The sequence below is a fragment of the Peromyscus maniculatus genome, chromosome 11, assembly GCF_049852395.1.
Source record: "Peromyscus maniculatus bairdii isolate BWxNUB_F1_BW_parent chromosome 11, HU_Pman_BW_mat_3.1, whole genome shotgun sequence".
NCBI lineage: Eukaryota > Metazoa > Chordata > Mammalia > Rodentia > Cricetidae > Peromyscus > Peromyscus maniculatus.
The window spans coordinates 67,687,634-67,711,186 of record NC_134862.1 but is presented as its reverse complement, the minus strand read 5'-3'; the positions used below and the strand labels follow the sequence as shown (position 1 = coordinate 67,711,186).

General features: G+C 40.8%; 1 protein-coding gene across 2 annotated transcripts in view; it reads right to left on the bottom strand.

Moving 5' to 3' along the window:
* The window catches only part of Astn1 (astrotactin 1), a 340,652-nt gene that overhangs the window by 57,214 nt on the left and 259,885 nt on the right, over positions 1-23,553 (bottom strand). For both annotated transcript variants that reach the window (XM_042258386.2, XM_042258385.2), the window contains exons 15-16: positions 18,657-18,761; positions 15,587-15,775 (exon numbers count right to left, since the gene is read on the bottom strand). In XM_042258386.2, coding sequence (XP_042114320.1) covers positions 15,587-15,775; positions 18,657-18,761 — 294 coding nt within the window. The remainder of the gene's footprint in view (positions 1-15,586; positions 15,776-18,656; positions 18,762-23,553) is intronic.

The following is a 23,553-nucleotide window of genomic DNA, read 5'->3' as shown; positions in this document are numbered from 1 at the left end:
ACACGCTTTGACAGGCAGAACTTTTGAAAAACTGAGCTGGAGAGTTACATGTTTCTGCCTTTCTTTTTCTTCATGTTTGCCTTGCCTTAAAAAAAAAAAAAGGAATCAGCTCCCCAACTAGTTTTTTCCCCGGTTGCTCTACATTGAAGACTCATAAACTCTAAGTCAATGGAATGAATACTTGCCCTGCCTGGGCCGCGCACCCTAGCAGGTTTTGCATGGTAATTTGACTTAGTGGAGCTGTCTGCTCCTTTTTAATTACATCATGCTTTAACAGGGTACCAGCGAAACTGCCCCCAGTGTTCTGAGGTTTGAGCTCTGCTGAATCCTAACGTGAGCCAGAGGGCAGCCTGATGTCTATATGTCTCAGGATGGCCACGGCTACTCCAGCAGGTACTCTCTCCTGAAATGCTTGTTAGTTTCCTTCACTCAAACCTTCCACCCAAGCTCCCATGCTCTCCCGCTGTCTGTCTCGCCAAGGGCAGCCATCTTCATTAAGGCATGTGTGTGGCAAACTGGGCTGGCGGACAAGGTAGCTGCCCGGCAGGGAGTGTGTTCCAAACCTTCCCTCAGCTCTCCTTGCTTTCTCTGTGGAATCCTTGGACAGAACCACAGGCTCCTTCCTGGAGATGATGACTAGACAGCTGTTAACTTTACTCTCAACGTTCCCTGTAGGAAGAGTTTAAGGAGGGAAGTGGGTGTGATTGGAAAACCACCCCTACCAGAAACAGAGATGAAAGAGGGGTATCAGGGACCTTTGGCTGCTACAACCTGAACAATCTATATTTCAGACAGTTACTGACTGGCTACTGGGACCAGGTTTGACAATGATGTCCCTAACTTTCTTTAAAAAAAAAAAAATCACTTACCTATATTTTTGAAAAATAATTTCCTAAACACTATTTTTTTCTTATGTGTTTTTTAGTTCCTTTATTTTAAATTGTATCTTCTGTTTGAAGGGCTCTTTCACAGGCCCAAGCATGGCAAACATTGCCGACAGGTCTTGCCCCTCTCCCTTCCCCTCTCCCTTGCTAAAACTTTTAGATTACATCCCTAAAGCTAGTCCCCAGGGTCTTGTCTCTTATTTGGCTACTCTGTTATGCCTGACTAAAACTCCAAGGTCCAGCTATCAAAACACCAAGGCCCAGCAATCAAAATTAATTATTTGGCTACATTGGCTAAAATGTCCAATCAGGACTTATCAACTCATCCTAGCACAGACCTTTTTCTCCTTAAAAAACCACTCCTGCAGAAACACCTGCTCCTGTCTTTGCCTGATCCAGAGGCACTCTCCTCCTCACTTGCCCCTCTAGGGCAATAAATTTCCTTTGTCCTGAGAATTTGGTGTCTGGGTGTGTTCTGTGCCAACTCCCAGCCCTCCGCTGTTAATGGAACCTACTTCCAAAGTGTTCTGTAAGATTGAAGAAAACCCTGGGGGGGTCCTGTTAAGGAGAGGGAGGAGGGGTTATAGGAAACAGGGGGATCAGGAACATCACAGGAAAAACCCACAGAAACTACTAGCCTGGCTCATTGGAACTCACGGACTCTGAACCAACAACCAGGGAGCCTGCATGTGACCAACCTAGGCCCTCTGCTTATGTGTGACAGTTGTGCAGCTTGGTCCACTTGTGGGACACCTGGCAATGGGAGCAGGGCTGTTCGAGGTACTTTGGCTGGCTCTTGGGACCCTATTCCTCAGGCTAGATTGCCTTGTCCAGCCTGAATACAGGGGGAGGTACTTGGTCTAATGGCAGATTGATGTGCCATGCTATCCTGAAGCTCATGGGAGGCCTGCCCCTTTCTGAGGGTTTATGGAGGAGGGATGGATTGGGAGGAGTGAAAGGGAGGAGGGGGGATGGAGTGGGAGGAAAGGAGGGAGGGATCTTGTAAAGGGAGGGAGGTTGGGATGTAAAATAAATTCATTAATAATTAAAAAAGATTAAAGAAAATTCTTTCTCTGCTAGCCAAAGAACACAAACTAAGAGTTTACCAGAAATGGCAGGTGACCCCACTAATGGGAGCCTACAGGGAAGAGGATCGGTTAGATGTTGACTTTCCTCAATGCATTTCCATGTCTGACATGTTTCTGTTTAAATACAAGTTGTACCATATTGCACCTAACACTTATCCCTTTTTCCCCTTTGGAGCAAATCTTTACATTCACTTTACAAAAGAAAAGCTATGTGATCTGGGCATTATAACATGTGACCTGACATCAATAGGACCTGTAAGACCAGGGTAAGAAGACAGGAGCCAGTCTGGGTGACACAGAGAAAGCCTGTCTCAAAGCACAAAGTTAAATAGTAATTACAAAAAAATAAAAAGATGTGGAGAATGGCAAAAGAAAAACCTACTGCGGATTTCCTACAATACTGACTGGTAGCCCCAAATAGCAATCACAATTTGAGAGTCAAAAGTGAATCTGACCCGTCCTTGATGATTACTTCGAATCTTGAATCATATTAGATGAGTCCATTTTGACATCCAGCCTGCTCTTTTAATGCCAAATTTACACAGGACATTATCCACCCAGCCCTCCCATCCCCACACCACCTCCCGTATGTGATGACGAGCTGGAGGTCTGAGAGGAGGATGGGATCTTGGATCAAGCTGTCTCTGGAGTGTGGAAGGACAGGGCTAGGGCTGGGGAGGTGTTTGGAGATGATCTTTCAATATCCTGCCAGTTTTCTTAGAAAAGGAAGAATAAGGAGGAGGAGGAGAAGGGAGAGGAGGAGGAGGAAGAGGAGGAGGAGGAGGAGGCGGAGGAGGCGGAAGGGACAACTTATACATGTATTCATTCAAGAAAACGACTGCTTGAGTGCTTGCTAAACACTACTCAAACGGTGGCACATTGCAACACATGGGGTGAGGAGGGGAGATTTAGAGACGTAGAGACAGCGCCCCACCTTCTAGCAAGCATGGGCTTACAGATGCTTTTCAGAATACAAAAACGTTCCTCTAAAACAGTATTTTAAATGGAAGGAGAAAAATACACAAGCTGAACAAAACTAGATAGTGACTAATAAGTGATCTTTTAACTGCCAGTATCCATGGATGCTTCAACTGGGGTGGTAACAGGGCTGGGGTCTCTCCTCTGGAACACAGCAAAGCCTTGTCTTGTATTTGTGTGTACTCTGTGGAACTAGCCAATACACTGTGAAAATCCCAGGGGGAAGAAAGGGGAGGATCCTTAGCCAGCAGGGAAGAAAAAACACTACACTGAGATTCCATCACAATCACATCAATATGGCAACCGTCAAGACAGCCAGGGGCAGCTAGTGCTGGCGACGATGTGGGAGAGAAGCCTCATCCACTGATCCTGGGAATGGAAACTGTGCAGCCACCAGTATGGGAATCCCTTAAACATTTTAAAGAAGAACCCCACTATGTAATCCAGCTCTACTTCTCTTGGTTATATCCCCGCAGGACTTTGTGTCCTACCACAGAGATACTTCTATATCCATGTTTATTGCTTTCTTCACAATAGCCAAGAAATAGAACCAACCTAGATGCCTATCAACAAACAGCTGAATGAAGAAAACTGAGTACATATATACAATGGAAGTTTATTTATCTAGAAAAAAAATGTAGTCACGACATGGGCAGGGAAACAAATGGAACTAGAAATCATTATGTCAAGAAAAATAAGCTAGACTCAGAAAGATGAATACTACGTGTTTTCTCTCATGTACACCCTAGGTTTTAGTTTTTGTATATGTATATATGGGGGAGTGTGCCATAATGCTGGAAATGGGACCATAGAAGGGGAAAGAGAAACCTTAAGGAGGAGAAGGTGACAGAAAATATGTGACACGATAAATGCCCAGAAGACGGAGGGAGGAAGGGAACAGTAGGATGCAGGGAGGGGCACAGAAGAGGAAGCAAGAAGAAAAGACTAAAGAACAAAGAAGGGATAAAAATGCCAGAACGAAATCCATTACTTTGTATGCTAATTAAAAACAACAAATACAAAGTTTGTTTGTTTGTTTGTTTGTTTCAAAAGGGATGGTTCATGCCTCTGAACATTCCCCAGCTGTTTCTGCTAGAAGGATGCTCTGACAGTTCCCAAGCACTTAAAAGGCTGCAGCATCCCCTGCTGCTCCTCACAGGGCTTCCCTGGGCATCCTTTCCCACAGGGAGCCAGTGTTCACACCCCTTCCTCTAAAAAGACCTTCTCTTGTGAGATACAGGTTTGATCCTCCTTCCCAGGAGTCTGGTTCATAGGGGATTTGTCACTTGTGAAATACACATCATCTGTTTGGGGGAAGAAAGGGAGGGTTTTACTGAAGTCCCTTTAGCAGTTTTTATCAGTGGCTATTTTGTTCAAAAGCAGGGAGACAAACGTCATGTTTCAGTAAAATGATGATAAGAACAACAGAAGGAATAGTAATAGTCTAAGCCTTGGTGCAGCAAAACACCAGATATTTTACTTTACATATGGAATGTAAATTCATTCCTTCTACTACCTTGTAACATATCTTAATACCCCTATCTCACAGACACGGAGACTGAGTCCTGCCGCCAGTAAGCCAACATCGCAACAGCCACATGCAATAAAATATCTGATGTAATTCTGTCAGACACTAAACCTTTGCTGCAAGCAAGTCCATTAAACTCCTATTGCAGTATCTGTTGAATTAACCTATTTAGCCTTGAGTCAGGCATTATTAAATGTTGCATTATGTTATCAGAAATAGAAATCATTTGCCGAGTTTATAGAGTCACAGAACATTAGAAGTAGAAGAAACTCTTAAGTGTAATCTAATTTCAAGTTTGTTATTATAGAGACAAGAAAATTATTTTGAAGAGGGTTAGGTAATTTCCTCAAGGTCAAGCTGGCTGGCTAATAGCTGAGCCAAGACAAAAGAACCCGGTTCTGTGTCCCATGCCAGTCCTCCTCACCACCCCATGTTGCTATAGAGGAAGATCAGCATGTCAGGTTGAAGAAACAGTGCTCATCTCACAGAGATGTGAAAAACCCAGATGTCAAGTTCAGGTTCTGCCGTTTGATGCAATCTCCTCCTAAATCACATTTTATCTCGTGATTTCTTTTTCCTCTCACACAATCCCTGTAGAGGTAATGAATTAAAGAATTCATCCCAAAACTTAATCAAGACAAAAAGCCAGGTAAATCAGTGCCTTGTACTGTTAAGTTTCTAGCCATATGCATTTTTCTCCTGGGTCTATATTTCCAGCCCGATGGAATATGTTGGATAATAATAAATGGAGCAAACAAATTTTCCATATTTTATATTGCTGAATCTAGTGAATAGAATAAGCTTGGCCATAAGCAGAGTTTCTTCTCTTCATATTGCATTCCAGAACCCAGCCCTCTCTCTTCTTCATAGCTCTGCCGCTTCACAGCCCGATATTGTTCAGTCACCTCCTTGTGTTAGTTACTTTACGTGCTGCTGAGACAAAAACGCATGACAAAAGCAACTTCATAAAGGAAGTTCTACTTGGCTCACAGTCTGAGGGTGCAGTGCATTGTGGTAGAGAGGCCATGGAGGCGGGACCTGGAGGTGACTGATCGCTGCCTCACAGTCAGAAAGCAGAGAGAAATAAAAGCAGATGCTCAGCTTGCTTCCCACTTTCTAGTCAATTTAGAACCCCGACCAGCAGAAATGCACTCCCTCATTTAGAGTGGGTCTTCTAATCTAGAAATTACCTCACTGATATGCCTAGAGGCTTAATTCTGGAGGATTTTACATCTTATCATACTGACAATTAATATTAATGATTTCTCTCCTATATGCACTACATTATTCTAGGAGCTATGGGAATAAAGGAGGAAGGCTATATATGACTGTGGCTGCATCTGCCTAGATTACTTTGCCCTCAAGTCTTTAAAAATCTTTTAAATTTTGTATGTGCATGAATGCCTTTCCTGCACATAGGTCTGTGCACCATGTGCCTGCAGTGTCCCCAGAATCCAGAGGAGAGCAATGGATTCCCTGGAACTGGAGTTACAGATGGTTGAGGCCCCATGTCAATGCTGGGAAGGAAACTGTTCCTCTGCAAGAGGAGCAAGTTCTTCTAACCCCTCAGCCATCTCTCCAGCTCTTACAGGCCAGTCGTTACAGGGCCAGCTCCATCTTATCTTTCAGGTTTCAACTTAGAATCACCCCCTCATTATCATCACTGGGTGATTCTTGGTACCTGCCAACTTCATTTATCACCAATTTTATAATTAACCTCTAGTATATCAGCTGCTTGGAGTTTCTTCATAGTGTATATTTCTGTGTGAAACCATTGTTTTCATTCAGTTGCTGCTTGCTCATTTTCTCTCCTCTCTAGGACACAAATTCCAAAATGGTAGATTATTTTTCTGCATTATTCATCATATACACAACACCTAGACCAATGTCTAAAGACAGAGAAGCTATTGACGAAATAAAATGCTAAACTCAGAACCCAATCTTAAGAAGTAATCAATCAAGCTGTAAAAGCAAAGTTTACATATTTGTAGAAACTGAAAATAACCCAGAATACAACTCCAGTAAGTAATCTTGATCGTCAGTTTGAAGGAATTACTATATATATATATAAACACTGGGTGTGTCTGTGAGGAGTCATCTAGATTAGGTCAGCCAGGATGGAAAAGCTCACTCTAAATGTGTGTGGTAGCAATCCGTTGGCTGGGGTAGCAAACGTAATAAGGAGAGAGTGAATTGGGCACCAGCATTGATCCCTCTTCTGCTTCCTGACTATGAACACAGTGTGACTGGCGCTTCCTGCCCCTGCCACTACACCTCCCCTACCATGGCAGATCGCATCACCTGAAACTTGGAGACAAAATAAACCCTTCCTTAAGCTGTCTTTGTCACATATTCAGTCACAGCGTGAGATTAGTAACTAATGTGACAGCAAATCATCTACAAGGCTGTCTGAGAAATATGCTGCTTTTCTGTTGCCCCGTGTAGACATCAGAGTTATCCTATCAACCAAAATACTACCCAGGTTAAAATGTGAAACTCTTTGACAGTTTGTGGTTCCCAGAGGGAAAAAAAGACCATCTCTCTTAAGTGTTGTTTCAAGCAATCGACATAGTTTTCTTAAGACGGTAGGATGAAGTTGGTGTTGCCAAGAGTACAAAACGGAACACCTTTTATCCTGACTGTTATGTATTTCTAGTTCCCTTCCATGTCAGAGTGCTTTCTACAGTCCAGTGCTGTACACCAGCTGCTTCTGCACACAAGCCCAATAACCAATGGCTTAGCCAGAGCAAACTCTCAAGGTTGGCCCTCTAGCTTACACCGCTCCTTTGTAGAAAGGACACCAGGAGAGAACCCTGGAGGGTAGCAGTGCTGAAAGTTTGCTGCATAGGATGGTGAGAGAACATTCTGCCTGTTGATATTTGAGAAAGTATACACAATGTGTTCCTGGGATGAACAGCTTTGGTAACATCTGGGAGCGTGCTGGAAATGCAGCATCTGAGGTCCCACCTAGACTTACCCAGTCATTTTCCATTTTAGTGAGATCCTAAGCAATGCCTGTGCACATTAAATTTTGAGAGCCATTGCTAGGGTTGGGGGACTGCTAGTACTAGAGATTATGATGGAAAAAAGTCTACAACAAACTACCCAAATTCAGAAAATTGGAAGGGAACGGCTGTATCTACCATGTGTCTAACAGTGCTGGACATCCCACCCTGGTGGGCTGATCTTGGACCAATGTTCTGGCTTCGGTGATCTCCTGATCCCACCTTAAATCATTTATGTGTTGTATACTTTTAGGTAACATGTATAAAGTCATTTCTAGTATATGTCAGTGAGTAAGGATTCTGTGTTTGTGTGTGTGTGTGTGTGTGATGTGTTGTGTGTGTACACATATATGTGTGCCTTGGAGCCAGAGATCAGCTTTGGATGTCTTTCCTTAAGTGTCATTATCCTTGTCTTCTGAGGTAGGTTAGTCTAGTTGACCAGCAAGCTCTAGAGCTCTGTTCTTCACCCTCTTTAGCACATTACAAACATGTGCCATCACAACTCTCTCTCTCTCTCTTTCTCTCTGGTTTTTCGAGACAGGGTTTCTCTGTGTAGTTTTGGTGCCTGTCCTGGATCTCACTCTGTAGACCAGGCTGGCCTTAAACTCACAGAGATCCACCTGGCTCTGCCTCCCGAGTGCTGGGATTAAAGGCATGTGCCACCACTGCCCGACCCAACTTGCTCTTACTTCTTTATTTATTTTTTATATTTTTAATGTGGGTTCTAGGGAATGAACTTTGGTCCTCAAGCTTGTTTGAAAGTGCTTTACTATCTCAACTATCTCCCTAACCCTGTAGGCATTCCTTCTAATCCTGACTTCTTACTCATTGATTCTGGGAACACATGCAAATTACTGAAGCTCTGCAAGTTCTTCCTACATACTGGGGATGGTGTGGCTTAAGTGACCTGTCTGCTAGAAAATTAAATGAGGAAAGCTACGTTATGTGCATAGCACATTATCTGGCTTAGAACAAGCATTCAAAATAATCACTATTGGGAATATTATTCTTGCTAACTTCCTCCCTTAACCTATAGATCCAGTTTCCTCTGGACTCATTGCATCAGAACCTAGGGATTTTAAGCTTCAAACTAGATGCTCACACATATGTTTAGGAAAGCATAGAGCCTCTTGCAAGAGCTCTCTGCCTATGGTATACCCATGCTTAGCTCTGGCAGCTCCTTCTTCAAACCTTTGGATGCCACAGAAGAGCATAATTCTCCTGGTCCCTTCTCAGCTTACTGTAGGGCTTTACATGTAACAGACCCTTAGCAAATGTTTGCTGAATGACTAAATGAATCATTTAGAGAAAATAGCCATATGCCATAATTGCTTTGCTACTTGAGTGCTAACTTTGTTGTTGCAAATATATACAGAAAGAGCCTTTGGAGCTGGTTTGCAACCCAAGGGTCATAAAACAAAACATTGCAGAAAATTTAATGATTACTTTTCATCTGATTTCTGTAAGTTTGTGTCTCTTTAACTTGGCCACATTTTGAAGGCATGAATTGTGATCTGGAAGTTAGCCTGAAAACCATACCAGACTAAAATACATGAGCCTAGATCTCAGCTGACCAGTACTAAAGGCTAATTGCTGATGCAGTGGTTGTTTTTGTGACAGTTGTAGCAGAGGTCTGTCTACTATCCTGGGAAAGGGACCAGCTAAATCTGTCCAAGACCAAAGTCCACACAAAAGCAAAGCAGTAGAACATGGAAAAGCTGGATTCTGAGTGGTAGGGAGTAGGATACCACATAGGTGGATTACTCCCTTCTTTATCTCTGATCTCACTGCTGATGGCTTAAAACTAGAGATCACAGGATGGGACAAGCTCTCAGAGGAAAATGAAGACAGGCACCTTGCTCAGCTTCTCCCTGCAGAAGGAAGCAACTGAATAGATAGCAATGTGCATTGTGGACTAGCAGTCACAGCAGGGAGGGAAACCTTGCTTATTATGATTCACCAGCCTAGCTGCCCCTGCTCACATGCAGCAAAAGCATTGGTCAGGGAGGCAATGGCCAAAGGTCGGGTCTCAAGTCACAATGCGAGTGATATTGGAAAAGGAAAGAAAGGCCTGGGGAACCCGCTCCTGAATGGAGCATTAAAAAATAAAAGAAAGGAAGGAGCTGTGCTTGGTGTGCGAGTGGGAGATTAAGGCTAAGTCTGTGCAAGACTTATTTGAGGAAGGATCACTGTTTCTTGATCACTTTTCTGAGGTTTATAGATCTATAGCTTTTTTTTTTTCTCTTTCTTCTGAAGTGAGGGAAGGTTAAAAGCTCATTCTTTAATCAATATGTGGGAGCTAATTGTATACCAGACACACTCTTGGAGACAAGGACTTAGAAACTAATAAAATATACTTATAATGTTTTTATGTCCTCCCAGACTTCTGGCCAATGTTCAGGGTTTTTTTCTTATCGCTTTTATGTTTGGGGGGGGGCATTATTTTATGTTTTTCATTCAGAGTCTCACATAATTTAGGCTGGCTTTAAACTTGCTGTGTAGCTGGGGATGACCTTGAACCTCCAATCCTCCCATTTCTACTTCCCATATGCTGAGATTAAAGCCATGCCAAAGCTGAGCTATGCGTAGAAACATTGTGGTTTTTGCTTTTGTAGGTTTATTTTATGAGTTTTCACTCAAGAGAACATAAACTTTTCAGAAAATATGTTTTAATCTTTAGAAGAATTTATTATAGAAGTAGAAAAAGAAATATGGAAGCTCTCAGTATAAAACAACAAAATTATTTTATACTTATTGCTAATCAATCTTGGAACAAACTTTGTTCTTCTATATAAAGTCATTTTGAGATTACATACATATTTTCTCTATGTATTATTTCCATGTGTATATGTGTGAATATATATATATATATATATCCCTCTGTATATGTGTCCATATACATATACATATATATATATATATAGAGAGAGAGAGAGAGAGAAAACAGTTAAAGGATATTATATGTATATTTATGTGTATGTGTGTTTGGATACATACATATAGACACACACATAATTATATATATATATACATATACATATATATATACATATACATATATATATATATATATATATATATATATATATATATATATATATTAGATCCTTTATCTCTTCTACAATTTGTCCATTTATAATGGTGAGGAATAGAAACTCCAGATGTATGAGCAGTTGTTGTGGAATATTACTTTAACAAGGCAAAGATGTATTACATATTTGATGCTGCATTTCTTTAATTATGTAAAGATGTGGCACTGTTTCACCTTGCCTGCCTAAGGTATCTGATTGGTCTAATAAAAAGCTGAATGGCCAATGGCTAGGCAGTAGAGGAATAGGTGGGGATGGCAGACAAAGAGAATAAATGGGAGGAAGAATCTAGAGAAAGGAAAAGAGGACATGGGAGAAAGAGAGGGTGACAGCTGGGGCAAGGCAGCCTGGCAGCTGCCAGTCAGCAAGACATAGAGTAGGACATACAGAATGAAGGAAAGGTTAAAAAGCCCCAAGGGCAAAAGTGTAGATGGAGAGAAACATGTTAATTAGAGGTATAAGAGCTAGTGGGACAAGCATAAGATAATGGCAAGCATTTACAACTAATAATAAGTCTCTGAGTCATGATTTGGGAGCTAGTTGGTGACCGAAACAAAAGCCTGCTACAGATAGTAACCCAGTATTCTTGCCTCTGCTGAGTAGAGCACTAGGAAGTAAGAGTCGGGGAAAGGATTTGCTTTCCATTTTATACTGTTTTATGAACTTTGAATGTTTGTTTTAAATAAATATACTTGAAATTAAAAATGGAAATATAGTTAGTGCTGCCAAGGCCATTGTTGTGGAAGATGATCCCGCATGGAAATGACAACATAGGGGAATGTGAAGAATGCGGCAAAGAATCCACAAAGCATGATGGAAGTGGAAAGCAGGCTTCCAAGAACTGTACCTGGAGTCAGAAGGTCTCATGAAAATGGCATCACTCTAGTTCCTTCTTGCTGAGGAGGAGGGAGATCCAAAATGGTGGTGAAGGTTGGGTAGATTGATAGCTACAAGACTCAAGGCTCAGAAGTCTGAAGTGCTTCAATGCCAATCCAGGGAGAGCCTGGATCCCAGGAAGCTCTTACTCTCTCTTCCAGAAGTCAACCTTGAGGGCTTCAGCCCACTGAGACTGGATCTAGACTGCTGACTTTCAGAACTAGAAGAATGTGAATTTATTTTAAGATGTCAAGACTGTAATTTGTTACAGCAGCCACAGGAAACTGATACAGAGAGTGAAGCTGCATTTTTCATGCTGAGACAGCAGGAACGAATAAGCATACGGCTTCAAGCTGAGGAGCAATGCCATTAAATTGCATTTTTAAAAGGTAACAGATGGTGAATTTTAGAATGCAGTGAAATGGCAGGAAACAGAAGCAAAGGAGTTGTGGAAGGAAACCATTTAAATGGTGTGTTCTTATTGATATAATAACTGTACAGATTTATGGGTATAGCATGATAAGTTGACTGATGTGTGTGTGTGTGTGTGTGTGTGTGTGTGTGTGTATATGCATGATGTATGTTCAATGTAATAATCAAAGCAAGGTGATTAGTATATCCATCACCTTAAATTTTGATCACTTATTCATGATGAATACACCCAAATGTTCACTTCTAGCTGTTTAGAATATGATAACATTATAGTTAACTATATTCACCCTACTGTGCAGCATATATCAGGACTTAACTCCTGCTATCTATCACAGCACACTATATACCAGCCTCTCTCTCTCTCTCTCTCTCTCTCTCTCTCTCTCTCTCCCTCCCTCTCTCTCTCTCTCACTTTCCCCTTTACTTTCTCTGATTTGAATCATTGCAATAGCAATGAGCCTCCTCTTTCACATTTCCTCATATTGAGAAAATATCTAAGTGGGGAAGAGCTCAAAAGTTCACAGTGGTTCAATGCAAGGGATGAGAAGTACCAAGACTCTCCATTTTAAATTTTATGTCATACATGGCTTCAGAATCTAGTGGCTACAGGGAAGCCAGGTGTTGATCCCTGGAGTGTCTAGAGAAGATGCATGTAGAAATCTTGAATACTTAGTAGCAATGAAGTACTGATTCTGGGAAAAAAGGTAAGCTTCTGGGGAGGTAGTTGAGGATTCAGATGGAAACCACCCAACATTGGTGAAAAGTGAAGGAATACTAAAGAAGAACGGAGGCTAGAAAGATGGCTCAGTGGTTAAGAGCATTTGTTGCTCTTCCAGAAGACTAGAGTTCAGTGCTTAGCATCCAAATCTGATGGCTCACAACCACCAGTAACTCCAGCTCTAGAGGATCTGATACCCTCTCTTTGCTTCTTTGGGCACTGCCACACTTGTGTGTCCCCCCACCACACATACAGAAAGAGAGATATTAAAATAAATCTTCCCCCAAAATGAAATCTTTGCATCATTATTCTATATGTAAATGATTCATTTAGAGAGGTAAGGACAAAGTGGATAAAAATAAAGAATAAGGACATAGGAATAGACTAGGATCAGAACAGCAATGGGAATATCACGGGAAGAGACAGTTTTTAAGGAGTGACATGATGATAGAAAAGTCTATAGTAGGACAGATGGAGTAGTCATAGAATAAATGCTAGTGACACTCTGATTAAAAAGTCCTTGATTTGCTCCTCCTCTGGTGCTGCTAAAAAGCAAGTGGAAGAGTGAAATGAAGCCAATGAGAGGGAGCAGAGAAATGACATAAAAACTCCTAAGAAATTTATTCAGAATGTGTTTAAAGTAAACAGTGGTAAAAGGCTCACATTAATGAAAAGAAGATTTAGCATTGGGAAAGAGAGAAGCCAGGGGCTGAAGAGATTGCAAAGATTCAAAAGGACATAATAAGCAAGAGGTAAGGTAAACCTAGACAGTTAAGAGCCAAAGCGTAGACGGAGAGGTTTGTCTGAAGTGGGAGAACTTCCTATTTTCTGGGTTCAAGGGCAAAGGATGATGAAAGGAGACACAAGTATCTTTAGAGATTTATATACAGGAACAAAGGCTACTGGAAAATTCTATTTATAATTGTGTTCGTTTTTTGTGAAAAAAGAAATGAAGAAGAAAGAAAAAGAAAGTGATTAAGTCTAATTTTAGATATAAGAAATGGAAGCATCCCCCCCCCCCCCCCCGCACAGGTTTCCAAATGATTTGTGCAGAGATATTTGTTCCAAAATGTTATCGTGAGAAGTAAAAACTACTGTATGGAGAGCCCTCTAAAGATCTGGCCTAAAACATGCATCTCTAAGTTTTCATCATTCATATGTATCTAATGCTGCATGCCTACAATGATATCCACATAAAAGTCCATACCAGAAGGGCTTTTACACCAGTTACCACCACCACTATCACCACTGGCAACAACTCCAAGAAACAGGAGCCGTAACAGGAATGGCAACAAATGGTTGTGTTTTTTGAGTAAAGGGAGATCAATGCCCAAATTTAAAATTAAGAACCCAGACTAACAACAAAAAACAGATAAATCCTGTAGCTTACACAAAAGTCTCAAGAATGGAGGGGGGGCACTGCAGGGTGAACACGGGCAGTGGTTACTCATGACTTCTTACAAGCCAGGCATAGCTGAAGTAAACTAAAATAATTGAATATTTTTCATGTAAACAGCAAGCAGGAAGCTGCATATATTATATTTCTGAGAACTCAAGTCAACAGTTGGATTGTGGCAAAGCTGGGTCCTGAGTGGCAAGAGAGGCTTCCCTATCAAGGGAAACAGGGTGCAATGCCAAAGCTTTGACCAATTTCCTGACAAGGCTCAGTGTTTCTCTTTGAGGACAGTGCAGTGCCTGGAGAGAAGCATCATGTAGAGTCAGGAGCTCGGAGAAAGGTCAGATGTTCATCTCCCAGAAATCCCAGGCCTTGGCAATCACTGAGCCCCTGGCAAGCAGGAAGAGCAGAGGATTCAGCCTTGTGATTCAGTCCCTGGGCTCTGGAATGGAGACTTCAGGGACCTTTGCCAGCTGGAACTGATCTTATCTACATTCACTTAGATGACACTGTTCTCTTGGCAAATTGGATTCAGAATATTGTTCAGATTCCAAAGTTTGAGAAGCCTGAGGTTCTCTATGACTTTGGAGAACTCTGGCTTAGGGGAATATTCCTACAGCCACTGGGGCCCAGGGATTAATCTCTTGGTCCTGGAAGAAAGAAGCCAGCCAGAAGAGAAGCCATTCTACTTCTGCATCCTGTTAAATAAGGCAAATGTGGGTTTATGTGGAGCTCACAGAAATAAGAACACTCAGGCCACAGACATAATTACCCCTTTGCTAATCGTGTTGATAGAAGAGGGGCTCTAGTCTCAAAGGAAGTTTTGATTTGTGACTGGTAGGATGTCCCATTTCTTGAATTTCGTTGTGTCAGTTCAAGACTTCCTGTTAGCAGCTCACACATCCACAACTAGCTCTCATTAGAATACCATGCAGATCAGCTCAGGAGGAAGTCCGAGATTAGCAATGCTAAATCAGGCTTGATATGATTATAAATACTTATGACTGTACCACTACTGTACAACAAAGTGACTTCAGAAGATTTTTAAAATTTTCAGGATATTGTACTTGGTCAGCCACTTTCTGTTCAGATAGTGGGGACAAGACTTATTTTTAAGTTTGTTACCCAACACTTGAGATAGTTTTTCAAAACACAAATCAATAGGGAAAATGGAAAATAAACCTAAATAGAGTTAGTGCAAGATGGAATGAGAAGGGACTTAGTTTGTTAACCCCTCATTTCTGTGAGGGGTTAAGAGGCAGTATGTTTGAGTTGCTGTGGGTAAGTGGACTGGAACATTCTCCTTCCCTCCTATTTTATAGCAGCAGAATGGATGGTAGCTGTGAACCTTTAGTGGCCTCTCTATAGTAACTAATACAATGAACATATAGTGGTGATCCCATCCTGCATCGTCTAATACCCAGATTTGATTTTAGCAACCCGGCCTTAGAAAATTTATATATAAGCACACAGAATTGGGGGAAATCTGAATTAATCCTTTTCCTATGGAGCCTTTATGTTTGGCCATAGAGATTGCTGGTGGGCAGATTGCAAGCACAGGTGAAGAATTTACCACGGAGCAAGCCACTCACCTTTACTGATGTCTTCATATTCTAGCCAGAGCCGCCGCTGGACTTGTTTGTTTGGGTACCATATAGAGCAGGATTCCTCAAAGCCGTAGATAGCTTCCTGGATGTAATGGTTACCAAACTGATCCAACAAGGCCACAAAATCTGCCCGAGATGTAGCCCCATCCAAGGAGTGGAGAGCGTTGCTGAAGGCTATAGAAGAACGTCACCCAAGAGTAAGGATGGGCACTCACCAGTTAGGTACACAGATTCCTAGGCAACTTAGTCCCAAATGCGACTGTGTGACCTGATGTGATGTTTGAGAGCCAGCTAGAAATATTGTGCATTTCTGTTTAACTGAAGTAAATGTTCCTGCTCCTAAATAGGTATGTTTTCAAGTATGTTGGTTGTGTTGTTAATTTTATGCAAGTTAAGCATATGAATGCAAATCCTGACTCCTGCAACTATTAGGTAAATGGTTTTGTGTCCCCTAAAACTGCAGTTCATGACATTAAATCCATTTAGTCAGTTTAATTAATAGCATTTTAAAAATAGAAAGAGAATAGCATAGTCTAAAATAGAAACATAAATATAAGCAAGGGACATTCCACATCATAAGATAAAGTATTATTTTATAGTATGTGCATTGTGTGAATGTGGTTGTGTGTGAAGCACAGGGTCATAGAATAAAAATTATTCTGTGGGTAGAGACTGTGATGGCTAATACTGATTGTGATGGCTAATAACTTGATAGTATCTAGAGTTGTCTAGGTAATGACTTCTGAGCATGTCTGTGAAGAAGTTTCTAGATTAGGTTAGTTGAGGTATGTCCTGGTTGGTTTTTGTCAACTTGACACAAACCTAGATATACTGAAGAAGAAATAATATTAATTGAGCAAATGTCTCCATAAGATTTGCCTATAGGCAAGTCTATTGGGCATTTTCTTGATTAATGATTGATTTGGAATTACCCAGCCCACCGAGGGTAGTGTCAAGTCTAGGCAGGCAGGCTTGAGTTTTATAAGAAAACATTATGAGAAAGCCATCAAGGAGCAAGCTAGTAAGTAGCATTCCTCTGTGGCTTCTGCTTCCATTCCGCCCTGGAGTTCCTGTTTCGACTTCCTTCAGTGATGGACTGTTAATGGGGAAGTGTAAGATAAACTAAAATAAACTCTTTCCTCCTGGAGTTGCTTTTGGTCATGGTGTTTTATCAGAGCAATAGAAAAATAAACTGAAACAGGTGGGAAGACACACCCTAATTCTGGGTGGTACCATTCCATGGGCTGGAGTGATGGTCAGAATACAACAAGAAGGGCAAGTTGAACACCAGCATTCATCTCTCTCTGCTTCCTAATCCTGCCACCATGCTTTCTCTAGCATGGCAGTGAGCCAAAATAAATGCTTCCTTCCTTAAGTTAAGTGTGTCAGATATTCTGTCCTAACTCTAAGGAAACTAAGGAATACAGGAACCAAAACTATTTACAGAAGATTTTAACTAAGAAATGGGTAATGAAAAGATAATGAAAGGAAAGGGGTAAGAAAGGTCATGGAAACAATGCTTGAATTTTATTTTAGAAAAGCCAAAGGTAAAGGAACAGGGAAATGATGAGTGGAAGAAGGACCCTGTATGCCTCCTCACTCTTCATCTGAGCCAAATCGCTTCATGGTTTCTGTCATTCTTTAAGACTTGTGGGAGAAAATGGTCTGTAGTAAACTTTCAGACTAATACTTTATCTGGCCAGCTCTATTCAGCCCTCCTTTCTAAACATCTGTGTCCCCTTGGGGCAAGGTGGAGTCTAACCCAGCCATGAGATGTTAAGTACCAAGGTCCACATCACTTGGGAAAATTTCATGTCACTTTGAGAGGCCTCTGGCAGCAGAAATACATGAGTGTAATGCCCAACATCTGTGTTAGGTACAAATTGAGTATGTGGGATGAGTAGTTTCTATTGCTATGGTTTTTGAGAGTGAAGAGTGACTTCATTTTCTACATAGTCCGCATTTGAGGTTTCCTTCAGTACAATCCTCATTCCAATCCCTTCTTTCCAAGAAATCCATCAAATAAAAAAGTCAAAGTTTTTAGATCTGTTGTACCCTGTTGAAATGTTCTAACAGGTTTGTTGTAATGTTGTCTCCAATAAGAACGTTCTAGATTTCTAATCTTTTCCAGTTCATGAAGCAGTATATATATTTTTTTTGTTTTTAGTATAGGTTTCATTTTTCATCATAATTCTTATGGCCAATTATCTTCCTTCTTTGACCCTGAGACTGTACTTCCTGTTTGCTGACTCTAAGACCCTAAATAAGCTTAGAAGTCACCACTCATTAAGTTATTAAAATATAAATGTATTTCTACATATCATTGCATTCCATACAACATACATTATTACATATAGTTAAAGACATATTTCCTCTTGCTCTCTATTTCATTTGCTACTTAGAAAATATGAAAAAAAAAAACAAAACAAAACAAAAAAAAGGGGGGCTGGAGAGATGGCTCAGAGGTTAAGAGCACTGCTTGCTCTTCCAAAGGTCCTGAGTTCAATTCCCAGCAACCACATGGTGGCTCACAACTATCTGTAATGAGACCTGGCACCCTCTTCTGGCCTGCAAGGATACATGCAGGCAGAATACTGTATACATAATAAATAAATAAATCTTTAAAAAAAAAAGAAAATATGTTATTTCTTTTTTTTCCCCCTTTTTCTCTCCTTCTAGCTCCCTTTCCTTCAGGTCATCACATGGAATCTTTTAATCATGTTTTACTTCTTTCACATGTTTATTCTGACAATTTATTAAAAGCCCACTTAAAAAAAAATACTCTGATCACACTGGATAACCCCAGGGGAAAAATGATATTTTCACTGATCTCAGCCTTGCCTCTCTAGAGTATAAGATACCCCTTACAATTCATTCTGTGCTTAGAAAAGAATCTCATCCTATCTGTTTGCCCTGAAGAGTGAATCTGAGTGCCTTGGCTGTGTGTCTCATGCAGTGGCTGTGTGCTAGCCTGCTTCTGCAATACTGAGCTGAATGATCCCTTTGGAAAAGAATTCCCAGACCTAGGGAAAGGCAGAGGTGGGGGCTTGCTCACCCTGAGAGACAGCTGCTTGGTTGAGTTTGATGTGGAACATCACAGACCGAACCTTCCAGTGCTGCAGCACGGGGTATCCAGACACTTCACTGAAGTTCACCATCCCTGGGGACAGAGGAGACGAAAGGTCAGCTTGTGAGGCTGACTCACAAGTCCCAAGTTGAAAAGCATGACCCAGTTCAATTAAACTAAGGATGTATTGGTGAGGAAATTAGGAAGTGCTCTTTGATGAAGAGACTCTGTAGAAGTATAGTCTTAACAACCATGTCTATTGAACTCTTGCTCTCTGCCTGGCATTTTGCTAAGCACTTTGCATATGTTAAGCCATTTGATCCTTGTGCTATAGATGTTATCATCTGCACCTGCCAAATGAAGACACAGAGACCCTGAATGTTTCTAACAAAGCCCCCAAGAGACTAGATAAGATAGGGTGGGGTTCCAGATGTGCCTGAACCCAGAACCAGGCTCCTTACTCATTTTATTGTAATATCCAGACAATAAATTTATATTCAACTCTAGACTTACTGTAATGCCTGACTTTTAGTCTCTTTAATATTTGCAGTAATTGACTCAGCTCACGTATCTGTAACATTGATTTTTCTGTCTCATTTAACTGATTTATATTTGGTATTTACACTTTAATTATTCTGAGGTTGATAATGCTTATTTCTCCTTTACCAGAAGGGACACTGTCAGGGTAACTAGGTTATTAAAAGATAGTGACAGCCAAATATCGAGTGCCACCTATGTGCCAGGCAATAGGATATGCATTTAAGGTGCACCTTTACCTATGAGAAAGTCCAGGTTGTAAAAAGCTAAGTCTGTTGCCCAAGGTTCTCTCAACATATGCCTCCTTAGGGCCTTTACACAGTCTCAATGGCCTTCTCTTCCTTAAGAGCTGAAAGAGCTCCCCTATTTGAATTCCAGCCAATTCTATAAATATATAATGCTTTTCTAGGCACAGAATAAATTGTAAGGGGTATCTTATGCTATAGAAGAGGCAAGGCTGAGATCAATGAAAATATCATTTTCCCCCCTGGGGTTATCCAGTGTGATCAGAGTATTTTTTAAAGTAGGCTTTTAATAAATTGTCATTTTTTAAATATATAAATAATTAGGCCATAGGAAATAAAATAAAGACTTCCCAAGTTTGTAAAAACACAACTTTAGCTTCATTTCTGTGCCTAACTATATGTGTGTGTGTGCCACAGAAATGTATATGTGCACTTATTCATGTACACAAGTACACACAGGAAGTGTATATACATTGTACAGGATGTACACAATGTGTGCACAAATATGGCAATGAAAGAGACATACATGTCAAATCTTCAGCCCTTTTGGCTCTTGCCTCTTCCATCTAAATCAACTAACTTAATAACTAAACTGAGTGATGAGTGGGCAGGATTAATTAGCTACTTGTCAACTCTGATCAAATTAGGTGAGTAATTACCAAATTTCCATTTCTGTGTGAATCATATGGGAATAATTATTGGTAAGGTAAAAATAAGAAAGGTCAAGAAAAGTGGCTTAAGTGAAGCAATTGCTTAAATTTTATCTCAGGTAATCAAAGAGACGTCTCATGAAATGAAGGAAAGGTTTTTGGTGTTTTCATTCAAATGTTCATCTTTCAAGGTATGAGGCTTTGTGATGACAGTCATATGACTGCATACTTTGGCTTTTGACCTTCATGTTGACTTCAAAGGCACACAAATGAAATTCAGACTTCACAAATGTAAGACTTAATTATCTTAAAGGAACTATTCATTAGCACAGAAAACCTGTGTGCAGCGTAGAGCCATGCCAATACAGTGTCCACGGCAGCGCATCCACTCTGTCGCTATCTGAAAATGTCTATTTATAAAACATATCAAGTCTAATTAATAAAAGTCTTCAACACATGGGGTGGATCCCTTTATTGAACGGTGTCATAATTGGACAAAAAGTAGACAAGAAACCAAGAGACCTGGGCTCCAGGGCTAGTGTTCCTACACCTGGAAGTTTCAGAATGAAAAGTACTTTAACATCTGTTGCTTTTCCTTCTCACAACCCAAGTAAGCTCTCTCTGGCTACCTAGCTATGGGACATTGTGGTTCCTGGATATTTAATCTGCAAAACCAGGGGCCTGGCTGAAATATCTTTTAGTTTCCTTTTCACTTCTGCAATTTCAAATAGCTGTACATATGACTTCAGGCAAGCAATGCAGGCTTTCTGTTTTCATACCTGAAAAGTAGGGCTGAGGGCATTTATCCCAGTTACTACACAGGCAAGGGGTGAGAGCAGAAGAAAATTAGGAGCATAAAACCCTTTGGGGGGAAAACAAAGCAGGATGTGCGTGCATGTCCCTGTGACATTATCATCTTTCCTGTCTGTCTGTCTGTCTGTCTGTCTGTCTCTCTCTCTCTCTCTCTCTCTCTCTCTCTCTCTCATCACCCACACATGTGCAAACTTGACATTTATTAACTGCTACACTGCTGTGACTTTGTAAACTTTATTCCAGAACAACATGGAGAACATAAGAATAAGTAATAGGTATCGGTGTTTGGAGAATTCTATCTCACCTCTACCCAGGATGAGTTACCTAGACTTGGGTATTGAACAGCCAAACACACTTCCAGCAGCTATGCTTGGGCTCCATGGCAGTCCGAAAAGCAGTTATGTAACAGTTAAGATTTGGAAGTGCCTGCCTATACCTACTTACAGATAATTCTTCCCTTAGTTACAAAGGAAGGATAAAGTACATAATTTCTAGCTGAGTCATGTTTCCTTCTCAGTGTGTCCTTGACAGGCAGTCAGGTTTATTTTATTATCATTTTGGAACACATTTACACCAAATGGATTTTTTTCCCCAAACAAAATGTCTCTGGCTATTGTTTTTTTTTTTTAAGAATGGATATTGTTTTTTTTATTTTATATTTTTAACCTATGCTTGAGGACATAGTTAATGAACATATCTATGTATAATCCGAAAAGAGAAGGGGAGGAGAGAGAAGACTAGAAGAAAAAGACAGAGGAAGGGAGGGGAGGGGAAATGAAAGAGTATACAAATAGACAGAAGACAGAACAACCCAGAAGCAGAATTCTACCCCAAACAAATAGCAACTGCTTGGAAAACTATCCCATCCCATTGTCTCTACTAACTCATCCAAAAAAGCAACTTAAAACCCACAAGTCAGTGTGTGGAAAGCCAGACCCTCCCTAGCACACTGCCCAAGAAGCCTAACAACTGTCCCCATAGCAACTTCATCCAAACACCTGGGATCTTATTAATGACTGAGTATCTAATACATCCCCATAGCCAATGGTAGAGGTTCCAGTTAGCTTACCTACAGTAGCCCCATGTCAACAGCTGGCAATCATACCTGTAACCTTCTCCTTTCTCATGAAGATTTTCCACTTTTCTCTCTACCTTTGAGACTGTGCCAAAACGCAGATGATAGCTGTCATGTTCCTTGCTATCGTCAGCCCAGAATAAATAGCTGTTACCTGTTTTCATTTGGCTGGCCTTCCTTTATTTCCATGCAACCTGTAACAGTGCAATGACCTGAGAAGCTTGGAGTTTAACTGTTATTCTGAAGAAGCCAATGAAGATTTATAAATCAGTATTTCCAGAGTGTTATTTAATAATTCTGCCAGATGCTCTGTGTGCAAAGGATTCTCTAGTTAAATAGGATTGGGAATTGCTGGGTTAAATAAAGTAAAAGGGATTTCTTGCCTGCAGGCTTTCTAATACTAAGGTGATGTGAGTTACTGAGAGGAGGATGCTACATGCAGTTTTCCTGAACATATTTGAGGTCAGAACCAGTTTATGAATAGAACTTGGATTTTCCATGGGAAAAAAAAAACCAAAGCACAAAACATGCTTAGAAATGGTGAGACAGAAGATTCTGAAGATCACTTTAGCTCTAAAACTCTCCAAGCTTATAGGTTTGTGAGGATTATGGCCCATAACAACACAGTGTGACAGCAGACAAGAGTTACTGTGTCACTGCATGGAAAGTTATCATGAAAGTGTTGCCAGAACTAGCCAGAGAATATGGAAGGAATTTGGTCAGTCATGTCTTATTCAATCCTTCTAGGTGTTAAAAACATGAGTGTTTACTCTTTGCTTATATCACAGAGAGACATGCCCTTGGACTAACTAGCTCTGCTTAACCAAAGTAGGTTAAAAGCAGATAGAAAAGCCACCAGGTCAGGAAGCATTCACTTTGCCTGGGAGCCATGCAGATCAGAAGGGCCTCAGCTTGTCATTTTTAACATTAAGTCCCATGAAGAGAGGTCCAGGAACACAGGGGTAAATATACTTCTGTTGTGGCTAAGAATGTAATTTGAAGCATTTCCTTATTTCAAAGATGTGGATTCAAGTACAGGTGCTTCTGACATCTCAGTTTCATCCCACTCACTGTTTCTGAAAAGCTGCTGGCATCATCCTAGGCTGTGCGAGGCATCCTCTTAGCCTGGTAATTGCAGGACAATATTCCCTTCCAAAATGAACCATAAATGTGTTGTGTGTGGGGGGGAACTAGTGGGTCTTTAAACAAGCAGCTCATTAGAAGCATGGAACTTGCCTTGTTTGTAGGTACCAGAGCCTCCTTTATAAGTACACGACAGAGAGAGAGAGAGACAGAGAGCAGAGTGTTTCTCAGTAAACAAAATGGAAATGATGCTGGAGACCTATGTTTTTTAGGAAGCACTTTGGAGTCTACATGTTAATACTGTGTGTGTGTGTGTGTGTGTGTGTGTGTGTGTGTGTGTGTGTGTGTGTGTAGTCAGTTTTCCACAGACAACTGATTTTTGATTTTGAAGAGATTCCTGGAAGGCCCAGAATGTATCTATTTTTTATTATTACTTTATGCTGCTTCCTTCCCTACTATAGAGAAAACGCAAAGGAGGCATA